The 21,315-nt window shown below is 34.3% G+C and overlaps 1 protein-coding gene across 1 annotated transcript in view; it reads left to right on the top strand.

The window, feature by feature from the left end:
* Nucleotides 1–21,315, top strand: part of LOC129216508 (uncharacterized) — a 48,205-nt gene that overhangs the window by 6,771 nt on the left and 20,119 nt on the right. Inside the window, exons 3-5 of the mRNA XM_054850723.1 lie at nucleotides 5,512–6,575; nucleotides 7,632–7,717; nucleotides 8,078–8,453. Of these exons, the coding sequence (XP_054706698.1) occupies nucleotides 5,512–6,575; nucleotides 7,632–7,717; nucleotides 8,078–8,453 (1,526 nt within the window). The remainder of the gene's footprint in view (nucleotides 1–5,511; nucleotides 6,576–7,631; nucleotides 7,718–8,077; nucleotides 8,454–21,315) is intronic.

The following is a 21,315-nucleotide window of genomic DNA, read 5'->3' as shown; positions in this document are numbered from 1 at the left end:
ACATTTTAAAAAATTAATTAAAAAATAACTGTTGGGAAAATGAAAGTATTTTCTGGGTCTATGTTTTTTTTTTTTTTTTTTTGCTTATTTTATCAATTTCAGTGACAAAAAGTACTACTTTTGACTGAAAGAAACAACCCCATTGGGTGCATTTATTTGAAGGGCCGTTAAAAATTCTCTCCTTAATCTTAGTTTCAATAAATCACAGAAATTTCCCTTTTAGGTATTGGGAAAACTATCTTTGTTCATAGTTTTCACGAAGTTCTACATTATTCCCAGTAGAATGAGCATGAATGGAAGCAGAAATGGAAGGGTCTACTAGAGGCTCATTTTGGGCATTTCTCTCTTCAAAATTTAAATTTGTTAAATTCCATTTCGGTTTCATTGTAATGAGATTTTCTATACCAACCAGGGGTCGAAGTTTAGAAGGCGGTCAGTCCCATGGGGGGGGGGGGGGGAGGGTAATTCTATCTGCGAAAAAAGTGTATTTTAGAGATTTCACTACCCCATTTGGCTCTGTATCTTGAAAACTATAGCTAATCTCAAGTTTTTATGGTGGTTTTCGTGTTTAGCGAGGGAAAATGCTTGAGAAATAGCTATTTTTGAGCCCAAAAATAGACTTTTGGTGTTGGATAATGTAATCACTCATCGGGCAAACGCCATCCTCCTGAATTTTAGATGCGTTTCATGAGTTTTCGTTTCATAGATCAAAAATAATTTACTTGCGAGTAAAATCATTAGTTGACAAATTGAAAAGAGCATAAAATTGCCACTAAAAGTGTTTTATTTTTATTGCAGCTGCAAGAAATGCGGAGATAATTAACTTCAAAGTTTTTGAATCTCTGAAAAAAAAAAAAAGATTATTTTCCCTTTAACAGATACATTCAATTTCTGCTTTCGTGTCCTTTTTTTTTTTTCCTATGCTTTTCCCCCCTTGTTTTATTTTTGGAATTCTACGAAATGCTTACAAATCACTTTTTTTTTTAGCTTGGACTCTAGTTCAAAATTTACAAAAAATGGCAAAAGGTATATTTAATTTTTAAGCAATGCCGAAAAAATCCGTAAAAACATTATTCTGAAAGAATATTTGCTTTTACTCTTTAATCGTTGCCAAAAATAAAAATAAATAATCGAATTTTTAAATTTATTGTGAAAATATCAATACATATTTTTATATCTGATAAAATAAGTCAGTATGTGTGTGTGTGTGTGTGCTTCATGTGCGAAATAGGAAAGCGATACCGCCTATAAACATGAAATTTCGTCTACAGAAGCAGTTTCTGCCTACAATATGAATCTTGAAGCCTAATTTTTGATAAATAAATAGCAAATAGTTATTCAATGTTTTTCGCGGCCGGTTTTTGGAACATGAAGAGCAGTTACAGAAGTTACTAAAAAAAAATTAGCAAACATTGAAACAAAGTGTCCGAGATTATTTGTTGCAACTTCTGAATCCTTCCATGGTCTCACTCTGAAAAGTTTTTAATGTGTTCAATAAAATACATTAAAAATTATGTATTTTTTCCCCCGAATTCTCGAAGGAAATTGTCTTAAAACTTTTTAAATTTTGTAAAAATGAAATTTTTTTTGAACAAATGTTCAAAATTCATGTTAAAGTGCATGCGGAAGAGGAATTTGCGCCAAAAACTAATGGGCACAAGTTCGCATAGGGGCACATAAGTGTATCAAATTTCGTTCGAATTCATGCAGCAGTTTTTGCTGTATTGCGGCCACAAAAAACTGGTCACACACATATGTGACACACACAGAGAGACAAACAGACAAACAGACATTTTCCAAAAATGGTCGAAATGGACTCAAAACACCTCAAAATGTTCGAATCCGTCAAAATTCGAAAATATGCACGAATCCAATACTTTCTTCTATTTATTAGACATAGAAGGAAGTAAAAATGGTCGAAATGGACTCAGCACACCTCAAAATGTTCGAATCCGTCGGAATTCGAAAATATGCACGAATCCAATACTTTCTTCTATTTATTAGATATAGAAGGAAGTAAAAATGCGGTCGAAATGGTCTCAGCACACCTCAAAACGTTCGAATCCTTCGAAATTCGAAAATTTTCACGAATCTAATACTTTCTTCTATATATTAGATACAGAAGAAAGTAAAAAGGGCTTTTTAACGAATTCCAAAAACTAATTATTCATTAATTATAAATGAGATTTTTTCAAAAATTATATCTGAATTTAAAATATCAAAGAGTAAGATTTATCTGAGATGGTCAGGTTGACTGTCTTGTTAATTTTATATAATGACTCATGTACCAAATTTAAGTCTTCAAGGCATGGCCGGATTCAGAGGGAGGGGGGCATGAAGGCCATGCCCCCCCCCCGAGAAAATTTCAAGAATAGTTAAACCTCCCTTTTTTGAGCAAAACAATATAAAAAATTTGCCTTATGATAACAATAAGTCCCAAAGTCAAACAATAAGGAAACAAAGAGAGGGGGGGGGGGGGCATCGCTACCCTGAAAAAATTTCAAAAATAGTTAAAAACCTTTTTCAGAGTTGAATATTTAAAAAAAATCCTTATTATTCGTCAAAGTTTATCATGAATATAAAAACAACGCCGAAGAGTCATAAAACCACACTGAGGAAGTTTCAAGTATTGTTTTTAAGCATCTTTCCTCGCTGAAATTGAAAAAAAAAAAAAAAAAAAAAAAAAAAAAATTCATTGTAATTCATGTGAAGTCTAAAATGAATGGAAACAATACCAGAGGGAGGGCATCTGCCACCTCACGAAATTTTTTAAAATATCAAGTGTATACCAAATATTTGAATTCATTTAGCACTTATGACCCCGGTGTCTCCCCACAAAGCGAGCAAGAATAGCCGGATGGGTTCCGGTCTCTTTGGAAGGTACGCATATATTTGCTGTTAATGGCAGATAAAGAAAAGTAACCATGATTTTGAAATCTAGAGAAAATTTCTTCTAGTTTCATATGTAATTCGATATACAAATATGGTATTTTGAGAAATAGATAGATTCACACCCCCAGCAAGCCAATATCTCGCTGCTGGATGAGACGAAAACTATTTTTTCAGTCCCTGATTTAAGAAATGGTAAGTTATTTTAGTTATTAACACATACACAGATTAACTATATCGTATGCAATATTAAGTTGAAACTAAAGGAAATTCCAATTTGAGAAAAAAACATAAGCGCAATTAGATCCGAAGATTTTGTATGATATAACGCTTTTGTGTTGTTCTTTTTCATATTTTAAATGTGTTTCATTTCAAAAACTTAGTTTTCGAATTTTCAAACTAAAAGTATGAATTTTGCTTACAAATTTACGTTGCAGAAAACTTATGCTTATGTACATTGGAAATAAAAGCAGCTCCTAGCTTAAGCTTTAAAGAAATTTGTACAGAAATTTTTAAAGAAACACTTTTTATGTATATATAATATTTAAAAAATACTTTTTATAGCCTGTCAATAGATATACTGATATTCCAATATGTTTCAATACTCCATCCGAACAGACGAACGAAAATTTGTCAATAAAAAGTTAATAATAAAATACATTTAATGATTGCGAATTAGGTTAAAGTTAGATTTAAGTTTTAACCTGGCTTTATGATGTGCAATGTAATTATTCTTCATTCCCTTTTTAATATGGGACCCTCCAAACCACTCCTCTTGTGATTACCAAAGATCGTCTACAAACTGCGTTTTAAAAAGCAACTTGTAAAAGTTGCGAAGGGGGTTCCCCACCTCTCCTTTTCGCCAACATCGTTCAAGATCGGCCTAAATTTTGTTTTAAGCGCCTGAGTTTCAAAATGTTTCCGAGGGAGAACTCCCCCCCCCCCCCAACATCATTGAAAATTTTCAAGAATTACGTTTTTGGAGCTTCAATTTCGAAAAATTGCGGGTCCTCTAAAAGTTACTCGTGAATCATGGATTGCCTGCATTTGCAATTTAAAGAGTTCAATTTTGAAAAAATTTTGCGAGAGGACCTCAGAATCTCTTCAACCCCTAACCTTACCAAAGATAGTCTAGAATGCGTTTTTAAGTCTATAAATTAAAACGAATTCGTGGGATGGGCCTTTTAATCTCTACTCCCCTTAACATCACCAAAAATCGTCTAAAACAGCCTTTTTAGAGCTACAATTTCAAACAATTTCGGGAGGAGCGCTCCAAACCTCTTCTCCCTTACCATTTCCAAAGCTAATTAGAATGCATCTTTAAGACTGTAAATTACTCGTAGAAAAATTTCTTTGTATGGGCCATCGAATCTCTCCTTCATGTATCATCACGAAATGATCGTATTAAACTGCGTTTTTCGATCTACAATTGCAAAAAAAAGAACCCCCCGCACCTTCCTCTTCTTAACATTATTGGAGATAATGTTTGCGTTTTCAAGGTTTCAATTTCGAAAAATGGTCGAAGGAGGGGGTGGGGCTCGCACCCGAATCCTTAATGTTACGAAAGACAGTTAAAATGCATTTCTAAGATTACAAATCAGAAAATTTTCCTTTTATGGGCCCTCAAATCTTTCCTCTCTCTAACATCATCAAAGATCGTCTAATACTGGATTCTTAGAACTACAGTTTCGAAAAATATGCAGGGGAGGGCCACCGAACGTCTTCTCCCCTAACATTACCAGAGATCGTATAAAATGCGTTTTTAAGACTACAAATTCAAAAAGTTTTCCGGGGGAGAAACCCCCGGGCCCCCTTTACTTCGGAGTTGATATTATACTTACGGTTGGTTCATGTCAGATTCCTCTTAAAACAGAAGTCTTATATAGTCGACTCAGAAACTAACAGTACTGATTACAGGAATACCACTTTGAGGCGACGATATACGCACACGTTTGTTAGGAAAAGAAGAATATTATTGGAAAGGTTACAGCCTTTATGTTCAACTTGTGTCGCTTAGTGAAAATTCCTAAAAAATGCTCAAGTTAAAAGGTGGGCTCTATATTGATATTTGTAAAATTCTAAAATTTCCAATGCATCATATTTTTCCAAATGGCCCCCTCCGAAAAATCTGTCTGGATCCGCCCCTGCTTCAAGGTTTTACCACTGTCCAGGTAGACGTACAATAGACAGACAGACAAACAAACAGACTATTTATATTATGTCTAGTATAGATCAGGGGCGTGCATAGGAAGGGGGAAGGGTCTTGAGCCTGAAGGGGACACAAGATTTTTATAATGTGGGGTGAAACATATGTATGAAATAAAAATAAGCAATATACAGGGGGACCGGAAAAATTTTTGTGTGACGGGCACCAAATTTTCTGTGCAAACCCCTAGTCTAGTTTGTCGTTTTTATGGGACTGAAAAATTTGTATTTGTAGGTTGAAATTATTTGTGCTTTCAGTGCATTGAAGTGGCATTTATGCGAGCTTAACCCTAAACTTTTCAACTTTTTGCTTTCACAAGAGTAAGTTTTTTGGGGGTATTTCATTTTAATCATTGGATTTCATTACGTGCTATTAAAACACGCAGAATAATATATACTAAACAATTTTCTTCGCAGGTATTACTTATTTCCTTTTTCGTGACAAAAATCTCTGCTGTATCTTCAAATATAAACGAAGAAAATGGACATAAATCGCATAACAGCATGACACAAATGGAAGAAATTCGGTTAAATAGGCATTTATTTCCGCACTTAACAGATTTTCAAGCATCCGCTTCAGAGTTAATCTCAATTCCCGAGGAAGTTTTTAAAATCAAGAACTATTCTGAAACTAGCTCAAAATTAATGGCCTTAGAAGACAGGAATCACCCAGTTGTCGGTTTTAGAGAAAACTCTAGGCCTAGATTAATGGGGATTTGGAAAATGTGGCCCGACCCTCAGCAGCAGGGTGAAAATGGGAAGGATAATTTGAAGAAATTAGCTTCAATTGTAGAAACCCGCTCATTTATCACAAATCCTGAGCTATCGTTCCATATTAACAACTCTCCAGAGTCAAGAAATAATTTCAAAACTTCTAAACAGTCTGAAAGAAAATCTTTTAGCAAAGAATACAGTTCGCTTGAAGGAAGGGATAAAAATTCGGAAGCGATTTCGAATTCCAACGGAAATAGTGCAGAAACAGTAAGTGACTATGGTCAAATGTTACCCAAAGATTATAGATCTAACATTGAAAAATTAGCGGAAGAATTTATAGAGAAACAAAAAGAAAAAAATAATACTGAAATGGAAGGCAAAAAAACTCAAGTTGAAGTGAAAAATGTAGATAAGAATAAATCTCATAGCAGTAAGGCATTTTTTCAGTCAAAGGGTAAAGACAGAACAAAAAGTTACGACGACTCTGAAGAAAAGTTTGCAAACTATAATGCTAAAAATGCGAATAAACACATTTGGGATGATTTTAATAAGAATCCAGTCCACACGAAGTTGTTGAGTGACACTGATGGTTTGCATTCTTCAGAAAAGAGGCCTCCATTGTCTGAAGAACATTATAATCTGCAAAATCCAAATTTTGAAAACAATCCATTATATTCCGGAGAAAAACTCGCATCTATTGAGGAGCATTATTCAAAAAGTCCTAGCTTTCCTCCAGATCAAAATCCTTATAAGAAGTTTAACAATGAGTACATTTCAGCAGACCCATATGTTTTAAAACATCCTATTTACCATTCAATGACGAATCCATGGGCATTCAATGCATACTACCCACCATTACAACTTTATGAACCGAAATATCCAGTGGAGTATAAAACTTTGAAGAAGACTAGGACTTCATCACTAGAAGCAGATTACTTTTCTCCAAACCCTATAAACACTAAATATCCTCCATCGCATGGTTCGAAGGAACATTACCCACCTCACCCAGTCAGTTCCGTTAAACCCGACGTATTCAAGTCTCAAAACAGACCCAAAACTGAAGATTGTGATTCGTCATTGACTGAATCTCCAAATGCACCAGGATCATGTATTTCAGAAGACACTCCGGGAATGTCTGATGGAAAGCACGGTTCCAAAAAAAGCAAAGTTTTAAATGATAACTACAGACATATACCTCATACATCGACAGAAGACTTAGACGATCCACGACCAAATGTTCCAGAATCTCCGACTGATTATGAACTGAAAAACATAGACAAAGATTACTATCTAAATCCTAGAGATCTTAAACCCATGTTGAACAGCAAAGAACAGTACAACGAGAACGACAGATATGTAAGACACCCGAGTCCCGGACGTGAAATAATAGATGATACGAATTTTTATAGTTCAGTAATGAATATGTATAGAGCGCTGGGTTATGATCAAGCAAAAAACCTAGAAGATTTGCCTGAAGTAATGGAGCCTTATATTTATCACGATAACTCTCACGTTGTTGAACAAGTGCCAAAAAGCTTTCTACATTCAAATGAAGATTATAAATTTGTTTCGAGACCTATTGAAGAAGTACTTTCTTATCCTCAGTCACAAGCATACCAAGGACTGCATGCTTACCCTGTTGAACCAACGGAAAAGGAGTTTAAACAATATGATAAAAGACGTGAAATAAGCGGAAATAAAAACCACTATCATCGTTATAGTGATATTTCCACTGGTGATATACCAGAAGTTATTTCTTATCGGAATTCTGACTACGACAAAAAAAGAATATTAAGAAAAAGGAATTTCGATTCTGATTTCAGAAAGTACAGAGCTCAAAAACCTTCAAATAGCAAAGACCTAGAAACTGTTAATTTCGATTCTGAACTCAAAGGTGGTTTTATCAAAGGTTCTTACGTAAAGAAAACTTTACCTGTCAATACACCACACAAAAAACCTCAAAGTTTTACAGTTAGACATTATAATGAAAAATCTAGACGGGCTAATTTTAAAAAACCAGCTGTGGTTGAAAGTTACCAGCATCGGGACATCCCTTCAAAATCGGAACGCCAGTTTGTTTCAAAGAAAAATTATCCCTCTAAAAATAGTGGCTTCGTAAAAGCATCCCACGGTGCACATGACGTTCGACCATTCCAAAAAGTCAGCGGTCAGTTAAAAAGCAGTCATCATTCAGAAGTGGAAGAAAAGGTTTTGAGGAGTAACCCTTTGAATAAAAGTGGGAAACCTCACATCCATTATTTAAACGCAGTGACAAGTTCACATTTAAAGAACAGAAAAAATCAGCGACTGACATCTGCTACTGTACCAATTCTAAGTAGCGTTGAATATAATGCGAAAGTTTCTGAGCCTCATCGGAATAGCAAAGAAGGAAGTCAACATGAAAGCAGAGAAAGAACCCAAAATTTTGCTCCGAGTGTTTCAGAAAATGCCAGATACTTAGAGAAAAATCATGGAAGTGAAAGACATCATTTGTATAAAAAAGTACGGCGTGAAACGAACAGAACATCCAATCCAAAGCAAAGCAAGGGGCGTAAACTAAACAGGAGAGATGATGACAATAATGGACAAAAAGCTACTTACCACTGGGGATTGGAGAAACATAAAAATATGGATGGATTCTTTCAGTAAGTGTATAAACCATTTATTAAATTTTAAATGTTATTTGAGCTTGTTTCCATACAATATACATATGAAGCAGTAAGGAGAAAAAGAATGTAAGTGGCAAAATTAAAAATTTGGAGATAAGAAGTACAAATGGTAGGTGAATCTCTCTTCTGTTTTGGCGCAAGAGATAGTACCAGTGGCCCTGGTAGGAGCTGCTATACAGCATGATTTAGAAAATCTTTTCAATGAAAGCCTGCCTAGGACTGGAACGTGTTTTACTCAAAACTTGATAATATACACTTACATCCCTTTGCTTCTCACTACCTCATATATGGTAAGATTTATCGTAATGGAATTTGAGAGGGGGATAACGAAAACCGTTTTTTGCATGAGGAAGGAAGCACATCCACAATGCACACCAGTAACACATGGGAAAACAGCGAAAAATGAATTTGTTGTATGCAGTGGTTGGAAAAACTACATTTTTTTTTTTTTTTGTAGCGAACTACAACTACTTTCAGTAAGTTACCGCCCTACTGCAGTCCTCGGCTGGAATTGACTGAGCTGGCGGTGTATTTCATGCATTTCTGCCTTAGCCCTTGCTATAGGGCGGTAACTTACTGAATATTCCTGCCTTGCCTGCAATATTCGTGTTGAACCGAACCATTGTTTCGGTCACTCGTCTGGTCAGTGCTAATTCTATATTAGCTACCAGTTTGTTTGGCACTCTTAGCTTCCTTAAGACGTTTTCCACCTCCAGCTCAGTTCATCCTATGCCGGGCTGATGAGTGCTAATAAGCACGAAACTGCAGTCCTCGGCTGGAATTGACTGAGCTGGCGGTGTATTTCATGTACAACTACTTTGTTACAAATGTAGTTAACTACAACTACTTTTTTCAAAATGTAGCAACTACAAACTATTTTTGAAAAGTAGTTGCTATTTCGCTACTTTTCAAAAAATAAGTAAATAAAGGGTATACATACACATTAGGGTGTCCCACAATAAACGTAAGTCGATTTTTCAAGTCGCATATTCTCTTATATTTTTCCTTTTATGTCAAAACAATTGTGCAGAAACATTTCATAATTTGAACAACGGCAACCAGTGCCGTCTTGCATCTGAAAGTGTAAACCAGCAATTGTATGCTGAGCCAAATAATCTCTGCATAGTATAAAATGAAGTGTCCAAAAAGCGTCTGTATGTTTGAACTCGCAAAACTCGAGAACTACCCGGCCGATTTCGCTGAAATTTTCACAATTTGTTCCTTTAAGTCTTGAGAAGGTTTGCAGACCAGTTCGAAAACAATTCGATGAATATTTTATTTTTTATTCCAATTTAGGTCCAATTTTCACATAAATTCCCGAATATGGAGATGAAAAATTACTCGCAATTAGTAATATCATATATTGTTGGAAAGGGAAGAATTTTCCGCGTTCTACGAAATTTGTTCCAACGTTCTAACTTAATTGCGGCGGGAGTTATTTACGTTTTTAGCTTGAATTTGTTTAGGCTTAGCTGAAATTTAGACACTTCTTTCTTCATTAAATTTATCAATAAAAAGTGAAGGAATTGTCCAACAGTTTTCTTTTTGACACCATTGAAAAGAGCTACCTTTTTTACTCCAGATCTAACTCAACATGGTCGGAAGTTTAACCCTCTATCTCCATTAGAAAAAAAGTTACAAGCGAATTAAATGAAGTTCAAAAATCTGCTCTCTATTCAAGTTTTTAACCATTTTATTTTGCGTTTCCACGGTAACGCTTTTTGAATTCATTATTTCCATCTTTCTCACTTTCAATTCTGAAACTTATTTTATTTTGTGTTTCCATGGTTACGCTTTTTAAATCCATCTTTCTCATTTTATTTTAATTTCTTAAAAGTATTTTAATATCTGTCGTCATTGTTTGGAGGGGAAATTTTGCATGATGATTTTTTTTTTCTTTTATTTATGCCTGATTGTTGAATATACGTCACTTGACACAATTTTTGTTTTCAAAATAGACTGGGCAAAGCCGGGCAACGCAGCTAGTAATAATAATAACTTTTTATAGAAACTGGAAATTTCTGTTGATAAAACGTCGCCCCTGTACCCCACATGAACCACAAAAACATTTATTCAGATTAAAAAACTCTTAGATATTTGTGGCCAAATATACACATTTGGCCTAAATTTTATAATTTTCTTCAAAAAGTTGATTTTTTTAAAATTACATATCAACTTAAATGAAATATGTATCAAAGTGCATTTGCAAGTGAATAATAAAAAAATAATATATTTAAAATGAAAAAAAAAAAACTTAAAATTCAAAAAATCTATATTTTGAGTTCGATGTGGGAGACTTAAATATTGCAAGAGGGCAAAAAATCCTATTTAACGCTTGTTATCGACTCTACTGTTTATATTTTTCAGCTTGATAACTTCTTAAAATTTACCTAACGTTTTTAAAAAATATGTATCGAAAAAAAAATCATTTTTTTGAAGAAAATTCTAAATTTTAGGCCTAGTGTGGGATACCTAAACGGTTTTAATTTGAATAAATGTTTTTGTAATGCATGTGGGGTATAGGGGCAACGTTTCATCAACAGAAATTTCGAGTTTCCCGAAAAAGTTTTTTTTTATTTGGCCTAGCATTACATGTACTGGTTCCCACTTTCAGACGGAAATCGGCACTGGTTGCCGTTGTTCAAATTATATGAAAATTTTTTTGCAATTATTTTGACGTAAAAGAAAAATATAAGAGTTACTTGGAAAATCAACTTTCGAATTTTTCGGGACACCGTAATACAACGTAGAGCGATTGAACGAAAAAAGGTTTAGATTAATAAGGTCTGAACATGGAATACTGCTAAGAATTATCTATTATTTCTTTTTTCTTCAAAAATGTCCGTTATCAATTATCTTAGTATTATGTAACACTGTAATGCTTGTATTTATTGTAAGCCGGCCAGGGCAGTTCAATATCGTCCTCTTCTACAACATTTAAAGTAGCTTCTATGTTTGGTGAATACTGTTAAAGCACTCATAGCCCGGTCAAAATATACATTCGAGTTCGGAAAAATTCCTATAAAGCTGAAAATTGGTACAGATCTTAAGAACATCATTATAAGTGAAATGTCAAAAGTCCTCATCGATCCCAGTTGGGCCAAAAATTTTATTCAAGGTCAAAGGTCAAAATTGAAATTTTTTTAAAAAAAAATTTAAAACATTCGTACAGTGCTGAAAATTGGTACAGACTTTAAATGCATCATTGTGAATGATATATAAAAAATTCCCATCGATTTCACTTAAACTAAAAATTTTATGGAAGGTCAAAGGTCAAAATAAACAAAAAAAAAAAAATAAAAAATCGGAAAAATTCACATAGAGCTAAAAATTGGCAGACACATAAAATACACAATTATAAATGAAATATAAAAAATCCCCATAGATCCCACTTAATATAAACATTTTATGCACGTAACGAATAAATACCTTTGTGCTGAAAATTAAAAAATCAGTAATCCAACATGAAGCACAAAAATTGCAAATGATTGCAGACACGTGTTTCGTCATTGAAAAAGGTGTTCCTTGTAACTTCAAAACACGTGTCTGCAATCATTTGTAATTTTTGTGCTTCATAACGCTGGATTACTGGCTTTTTAATTTTATGCACGGTCAAAGTTCAAAATATCTTTTTTTTTATTTTGCAAATATTTCAAAAACTTAACTGTTATTATAAAAAGCGCATATTAATTTGTAAATTATGCAATATGTTCAAAAGAAGTATTTATATGAAGTTCAACTCTTTCTGGTTCAAATTATGTGAAAATGGTGAAACAAGTACAACATTTTCCCTTATTTAACAGATATAAGATGCCTCTCAGTATCTATTATCCCTAATCAGATCCTTCAGGTGCAGCAGCAACAATTTCTCTAGCCTTTGCATACAAAGGTTGATCAAAAGTAACAAGTAATGCTTTGTATTCTCCAAAGCACAAAGTAAAGTAGTGTATATAGTATTGTAGTCATTTGCAGGTTGGTGAATAAATGGTAAGAACAAAATTCTAAACATTGAAAAATTCATATTATTCTTTGTTAAATCTTCAATATAACCGTTCCAACCTGGTAGCGATAAATTATTCCATTTCCCATACAACCATGACAAATCTATTTTCCGGAGTAAGAAAGAAGTTGTATCACTTTCATAAGCAAACTTCTGAGCCGTTACTTTACTATATCCTACTACACCATTATTGTGGTACTCTTGTGTTGGCACATGAGCTTTTTCTGCAAAATCTTTTGCTGAAATAATTTGTTTCATTCGCGATAAAGGATCTGCTAAAACTGAACTTCTAGGAGTAATAATTTGGATTATGCCCATTATGTGTAGAGTGTTATGGCCATCTAAAGTGTGTACGTTAATATCAGCATTGTCTGCTGCGTATTGAATAAATGTCCCAGTTTCTGGTGGTAAAATATGTGACTGACGGTTAAAAACAGTAGCTGCCTCATAACGCCATAGTACCATTATACGAAGCACTTAAACCAAAAGACGAGAAAATTTGTATCAAACGTTTAGATCCAAATCGTCGATGAAAAAAACTGAGAGACCCAATTGTAATCTCGAGATGAAAGATCTAGGACGAACAGCAGCTATAATACAGTGGCTGACACTAGTGCATATTAATTTCAAATGTTCCAATTTAGATCGTTTTCTTTTAAAGATAATTTGCTTAAAAAAATAAGTCAATGACTCCGGAATGTCACTATTAATATTTTCAAACATTTGACTTGACGGGAGATAATGGTTAGTGTCGCACACGGCAGATTGAATATCTTCTTGAATAATTTCTGCCGCAGTCTTTAGTATCCTAAATCTTTCCTCTTTTGCTGTTTTTTTTTTCGTACCAAGATTTGTTCAGTATATCGTGCTGAGTGTCTATTAAACAAATCATTGCTAAACTTCCACGTTTCTCGGTTATAATCATTCTATTGCCACACTTTAACTTTAATCGTTTTTGATTGTTTTATCATCTGGAATTTCAGTTTTACAAATATTTTTTAGTTCTTGCAATGAAAACTGTCAATCATCATTATTTTCAATATCAAATATTTCTGTCATCGCCATAATAACAGCGGGATTTTCAGGACGACCTGCTTTAAGACCTACAGAAGGCTTTAGAAATGAAGTGTAGCAACTAGAATGGTACTTCGCTTCAGCAGCAACTAAATCGTACTCATATTGTATGCGTGCAATAACAGTTTTTGCTACGTCATCTGAACGATTATGTGCAATCTTTAGAATATTATCTTTAAAGGAAAGAGTAGCAACTTGACAAATTCTACGCCGTATATTCTGCAGTTTTTTATTTTCAGTCTCTTCATTTGCTTCATCACCACAAAATAAGCAACATTTTTTAAAACAAAATGTTGTCTCACCTGATCGGACTCTAGTAGGAGGTGAACTACTCATCAGAGATGTACTGGCCTCCGTCTCTCGTTGTCTTTTAGCTGCCGCAATGCTGCACTTTCGGGTGTACATTTTGCGACACTGTACGTGAACTGCCACCGACTGTTTGTCTTTCAAGTATTCAACAAACCCATCGTTCCTTGCACTACTTGAATCAATTAAAGATTTTAGTCCGTGTTCAACAGTAATAATTTTGCCTTCAGTCAAAGATTTCCTGCAAATGAAGCAATCTTGCGACATCTTTGAAGAATTATTTGTTAAGGGTACGTATTCATATCAAAACTAGTATCAATAAACCCGACTTTTCACAACAAAGAATCACTCCCTGTTATCAATAGGAGCACTTGTGCGACTGACTTTGCTCATACAAAGGAATCGAAGCGCGTCCACTCTCCCCTGAATGTAATTTGATCTTTTCAGTTTGAAAGGAGTGTGTGAATCGTAAGAGGGGATAGGCATAGCGGTTAAGTGTAGTTTCTCGATGTCACTCGAAAGAAAGAAAAGGAGCTTCAGTACTTTTTCCAAGTTTTAAAAACTGCGATACCTTATGAATGCTATAATTTATTAGGGGAGGGGGATACAAATATTGGGATTTTTTAACACCTAGGGCAGATCCAGCTTCTGGTTTTGGAAGTACTCGTTAACTCGTTATCAGAAAGGGATCAAAGTAATTTTCAGGCACAAATAGGGGGTTTAAGGTCAACGAAATATGTCATCAAAATGCAGCTTTAATTTTGTCACTTACGAGGGGGGGGGGGGGGGGGGGGGCTGGGGGGTAAGATCACCAAGGCACAGCCTCTAAATCTCCACTTGTATGTACACAAATACATAGTTTTCAAACTTTGTATCCTCTATTTTTAAGACACTAACCGTTTAAGAGATATTTGTGAAAAATTGATTTTCTGAGCTTTGACCTTGAATAAAACGTTTAGCTCCTCTGGGACTCGTTGGGAACGTTTGAAATTTCGTTTATAATGATGTCTTTAATTATTTCTATGGTAATTTCGTAGTCAAAGTGCAATATTTGGACAAAAATTGGGATTTTAGAGTGAATTTTTAGAAATGTGAGTCCCTGAACTGCAGTTTTAGGCTTTATTTTACCGCTTTTGGGAGAGGGGGGTATGACCCCTTGACCCATCCACTGAATCCCCTCCCGTTTATGCATAATTATCTAATTTTCAATCTTTGTTTCCCCTATCTTTACAATAACACTTGCCATTTAAGAGATATTTGCGAAAAATCGGTTTTTGACCTTTGACCTTGAATAAAATTTTTAGCTCCACCGGGATCGATGGGGGCTTCTGACACTTCACTTTAGTGTTGTCCTTAACTATATTTGTGTTAATTTCATAGTCAAATTGTTACGAAAGGAAGTAAATTATTTTCCAAAAGTGTTGGCAACCTTAATTTGCATTAGGTTTTTTTTTCATTCGTTCATTCCTTCTTGCAACAAGATCGCGTCAGCAGAATATGCAAATTGCCAGTAGCATTTAAGCTCCCGGCACTTTGCTTCATTCTCTTCTCTTTCAATTTCAACCCAAGTCAGACTTGGTTGTTTCTTTCGGCAGCTCAGTTGAGTCTGTCCGTTTTTGCCGATAGTTTCGGCTTACTGCTCTTGATATGAATATCATAGCTCATTATGTTTAACGTTTCATACTTTGACTTAGAAAGTTAGATTCAGAAGTCATTTAAAGTATTATGAGCTACTTAATAATGTAAAGAGCGTATTCTCAATATTCCCTTTAACATGTCATTGTATATATCATAGCCATAATAAATAAGTTACCTTTTAAATTTGGCTCTTCATGATGTTGCACAAGATAAATATGTTTTTACATGAAGTATCATACGTCCTGGTTGAGCTTCCACTTAAAGTTAATAAGCTGAGCACTTTTAAAAGCTCACAGTTTAACAAATCGGTTATGGGCCACGCTCTGCTACCAATGGCCCGCCTCTTGCAATCAAGATCGTATCAGAACATTATGCAATAAAAATAACAATTTAAATTGAAATATTTCATTTCAGCATCTTGACTTGAAATTCTGGCACTGCAAAAATTAAAGTATAGAAGAGCACTATTTTTTTTTTTTTTCAAAAAATCAAACAAGTTGATGAGTTGAGCTGTTGACCCGCATCGGCTCCAGCGAACTTTGAAGGATCCAGAGGACATCAATATTATATTGGGAATGACAACATCAAAAGTCCTACTCGTGCTTTTGCATTTAAACGCTCCAGAATTTCCAGATACATGAAAACAAATGACAACAGTCAATAACATAATATGAACATTTTTACAAAAAAATTTGCCAAAGTACACATGAAAATGTAATTGGACTTCGAAAAAAAAATTTTTTTTTTTTCATTTTAAAAAATTTCTTATGAAAAAGTTTAATTTAATTTTGTTCAAAGGTTTTGTGAAAATATCCGCGAAATTTTGTTTTGTATTCACATAATTTAAATCAAACAAATTTTCTAATATTAAATTTCTTAAAAAATGAAGTCTGATGTCTATATGTTTTGTTCTACTGTTTTCTATTGGCGAATTTGAAAAATTAATTGCTGCTTGATTGTCGCAAAGTAAGTTAAACTGTGGTTTGATCTGAATAAATTCAAACTTTACAAGTTCATTTATTATGCGAACAATCCAAACTAATTCCTTTGCAGCTTCAGTAAGTGACACATATTCTGATTCCATTGTTGATAAGCTAACACATTTCTGTTTAAAAGTTTTCCAAATGATAGGAGATTGATCAATGAATAAAATCATTCCGCCAATCGAAATTCTATCATCGCGACTTGCTGCAAAACTTGCATCACTATAACATTCGACTTTTAAATTTGAAACTTTAGACAAACATAATTTCAGAGATTTTGTGTAACTTAAATAGCCAAGAAGTTTCAGTAGAATATTCCAGTGATTCAAACCTGGGTTAGATTGAAATTGGGATAATATGTTTACAGCGTAACTTAAATCTGGTCGCGTTCTACTTGCAATGAAGGAAATGCAACCTAAAATGTTACGGTAAGGCAATTTAGACATCATTTCAATTTCTTCTTTAGAATTCGGACATTGATCTTTGGAAAGTACAGTTCCTACACCAATCGGCAAAGAAACAATTGGAAAATTGTATTTTTGATATGTTTTGCATACTTTGTTGATATAGCTTTGTTGATGAATAAATAATGCATTGTCTATTTCCTCAAATTCAACGCCTAAAAGTTTTTGCGTTTTTCCGAGTACTTTGATATCAAATTTAGATTTCAGACTAATAATAACATCATTCAGACATTTGTTATTTTTACAAAATACTACTATATCATCAACATAAAGTATTAAAATTACACTTGATTCAAAAATATAAACACAATTTGCCCATGATAATTTCTTAAAATTTAAACCAATAAGAACATTATGTATTTCCAAAAACCATTCACGACCCGATTGATGAAGTCCATAAATTGCACGATTTAATTTACAAACATAACCAATTTTCTCAGGATCTTGAAATCCCTGGGGTTGTGACATGTATATTTTTTCCTTTAGAGGAGCATATAAATAAGCACATTTTATATCAAATTGATGATGAATCCAATTCAGTTTACACACAAAGATAGAAAAAAATAATCGTACCAATGAGAATTCAATGACTGGACTAAATACCTGGTCATAGTGAATACCTTTTAATTGTCTATGACCTTGAATTACCAGGCGACTTCTGAAACGAACAATTTCATTTTTATCGTTTCTTTTCACAGTAAAAACCCAACGATTGCCAATTACTTTGGAATCAGCCGGTTTAGGCACAAGACTCCAAACGTTCCGGGTTTGCATAGTATGAATTTCATCTGACATTGAATTGTACCATTGGTCTGCCTCTGGTGTTTTTAAAGCATCATTGAAAGATTTTGGTATACGAACGTCTAGTCATGTTTCTGAATTACTCATGTCTGTAAAATTTACTTTCCCTGAAAATTTATTTTTCCCACTGAAATCAAAATTTTCTTTCAAATATTCTATTTTGTGAGATCTGCAAAACGCTTCAACATCATTATAAGACCGCAGTCTTGCGTTTGCACCTTCAATTGAATAATAGATATCGGTTCGTGATTTGTCAGGACGGGGAACAGCTTTCCGAATCCAAACAATTTTATCTGGAATTAGGGTTTGACTAGTACTTTGTTCATCGTGTTCCAGTACGGACACTGGTACAACATCATTTTCCCCCTCACTTAAACTTTCCCGATCAGAATCATTGTCGGAATCTGACGAATCCAGAGATTTAGTTGGGTCCAGTGAGGCTCCACTGCACTTAGATTCTGCTTCAAATCTAACATTAATCGATTCCACAATTTTCCGTTCTGTAGGAAGCCAAATTCTATATCCCCTTGTTTTTAAAGCATACCCGACGAAAATACCCTTTTTGGCCCGCATATCTAGTTTCCTTCTTAAATTTTTGGGGGTTCCAAGAAAAACAGGATTACCGAAAATTTTCAAATGCCTGACCGAAGGTTTTCGCCCAGAATAAAGTTCAAAAGGTGTTAAAGTTTGACCTTCATGACAAACACGATTCCACACATACGTGAAACATAGTAACGCCTCAGCCCAGAACTGATTTCCTAATTTACTGGAATGTAAAATTGCCTTTACAGCGTCTAGAGCTGTGTAATTGAATCTCTCGCTTACCCCGTTTTGCATTGGAGTATACGTATTTGTACGTTCTGGTCTTATACCCTGTTCATCTAAATAGGTCTCAAATTCGGCACTGCAGAATTCTAGTCCATTATCAGTTCGGACATTTACAATTTTCTTATTCAAAAACCTTTCAGCCCTTTTTTGATACTTTTTAAAACATTCTAGTGCCTGACTCTTTTCCTTTAGCGGAAAAACAGTGACTTTACGAGAATAATCATCAGTTATAGACAGAAAATATTTAAATCCCCCAATTGCGACATGTGGAAGTTTTCCACAAAGATCCATATGTACTAGTTGTAGGGGTTTTTCTGATCTGATCATATTCAACGGCTTGAAAGAGACACGTCTAGATTTAGCTATTTTACAGGATTCACAATTTAATTCAGTTTTCTTAAAATCACCTAACCCATTTACAGCATTATTTTTACTAGTGTTAACAATATATTTAAAATTAATGTGACAAAAACGTTTGTGCCATACATTTAAATTGTTGTCAAATTTTCTACTAGAAAAAACACTATTAGATTTAGATTTTAAATCGCCGGAGTTGTTGGAGTTCTGACTAGAATTAGAACTTCCGGACTTAGACTCTACTTTTACATCATTTTCAGAAAAAAGAATCTGATTTTTCGGCTTCGCCGATAAATCATCAGTTTCGCGTTCTTTAAAACTGTTAAGTTCCTTTACATTTTTACATTTATAGATTTTATTATTTTTAGTTTTTGCATTTACGCTTCTAGGGTATTTGGGCAAGAAAGAATAAAGCCCGTCTTTACATTTTGCAGATATTATAATTCTACTTTGATCTTTAGATTTTACATTTAAAACTCCATTTTTACATTCAAATGAATAACCATTTTTATCTAATTGTGAACCAGACAAAAGATTTCTCCGTAAGTTTGGAGAATAAAGAACATTATTTAAAACTAATTTGTCTTTATTACCTTTAGAGTCCAAAAGTAGCACAATTCTACCAGTTCCTTCAACCGGACAGCTTGACCCTTTAATTGCTGTTGTAAGGCTGGATGCATTATTTGGAATATAATGCACAAAGAGTCTTAGGTCATTGCAACAATGATGGGTCGACGCACAGTCCACGTACCAGTCATTGGATACTTCTTCTGTGGAGTTGACACTGCAAACAAAATTCGATTCTTGCTTCTTTCTTTTGAAGCATCTCGCTTTCGTATGGCCGCATTTCCCGCAAAAACTACATTTTATTTTAATTTTCTGTCTCGCTTTAATGGAAGTTTGAAAAGCTATAGCCGATGATTCAGAGTCCTTTTGCATTAATTTTAAACGAGATTCTTCAGCAAGTAATTCAGTCAAAATTTTATCAAACGTAAATTCATCTTCTTTCCATCTGTAAATTGACTGTACAATCTGCCCAAATTCAGCAGGCAAGTAACGAATCAACTGGAAAGACTGATAATATGACGGGATGGGTTTTCCCAAATCCTCTAACTGTTTGATAAGAGTTTTTAGTCGACTTGCATAGATATCAACCTCTTCACCTAACTCAATGTGACAATTGAAAAACTGGTCTGTCAAATCAATAATTCGTGCACGAGAGTCTGGTCGGAAATGCAGTTCTAATTTCTTCCATGCTTGAGAAGGATCATCAATCTGATTTATCAAATTCTTGTATTCATCAGATATGTGCAAATAGATTAAACTATATGCTTTGTCTCTGCGTTTACAAAAGTCTGAAGTTTGCGGTGAATCTTTACCTGGCTCTTTTTCAACTTCGGTAACTAATCTCCAGCAATTTTTGCTCATTAACAAGGCTTTCATATCGTTTAGCCATGTGGAATAATTCTCCCTATTTAATTTCGAGATTTCCATGTTGAGCAAAAAATTTATCTGGCCCGCCGTCTGATAGACTTCTGTATCACGTTCGATGTTGAAAAAAAATTTAAGAATTTACGCATACCATCTCGTCAGGTTGGGCAAACGGCCCATAACCGATTTGTTAAACTGTGAGCTTTTAAAAGTGCTCAGCTTATTAACTTTAAGTGGAAGCTCAACCAGGACGTATGATACTTCTTGAAAAAACATATTTATCTTGTGCAACATCATGAAGAGCCAAATTTAAAAAGCAACTTGTTTATTATGGCTATGATATATACAATGACATGTTAAAGGAAATGTTGAGAATACGCTCTTTACAATATTAAGTAACTCATAATACTTTAAATGACTTCTGAATCTAACATTCTAAGTCAAAGTATGAAACGTTAAACATACTGACCTATGATATTCATATCAAGAGCAGTAAGCCGAAACTATCGGCAAAAACGGACAGACTCCACTGAGCTGCCGAAAGAAACAACCAAGTCTGACTTGGTTGTTTCTTTCGGCAGCTCAGTGGAGTCTGTCCGTTTTTGCCGATAGTTTCGGCTTACTGCTCTTGATATGAATATCATAGGTCAGTATTAAAGTCAGAACAAACAACGTAAGTAGAAGCACAAATTTGTAAATTACCGCAGACACGTGTTTCGGCGTTACAGGGAACGCCTTTTTCAATGCAAAAATAATGAGCTTATGGATGAAAAGACATCCGACAAAAGCCAAGAGCAGATAAGCATGCAGCTTAAAAGATAAAAACAGCGGATTAGCCAAACACCAATGACAAAGTTATAAACCGATAAGGAACCAATAGGAATGCAAGCAAGGGCCAGAAGCTTTCCCTTAGGTACGAACCCAGAAAGAAAGAATTCAATTGGACAAGGATGAAG

This window comes from Uloborus diversus, chromosome 2, assembly GCF_026930045.1.
Source record: "Uloborus diversus isolate 005 chromosome 2, Udiv.v.3.1, whole genome shotgun sequence".
NCBI classification, from domain to species: domain Eukaryota; kingdom Metazoa; phylum Arthropoda; class Arachnida; order Araneae; family Uloboridae; genus Uloborus; species Uloborus diversus.
Note: the sequence above shows the minus strand (reverse complement) of the source record. Positions and strands in the feature narration are given on the sequence as shown.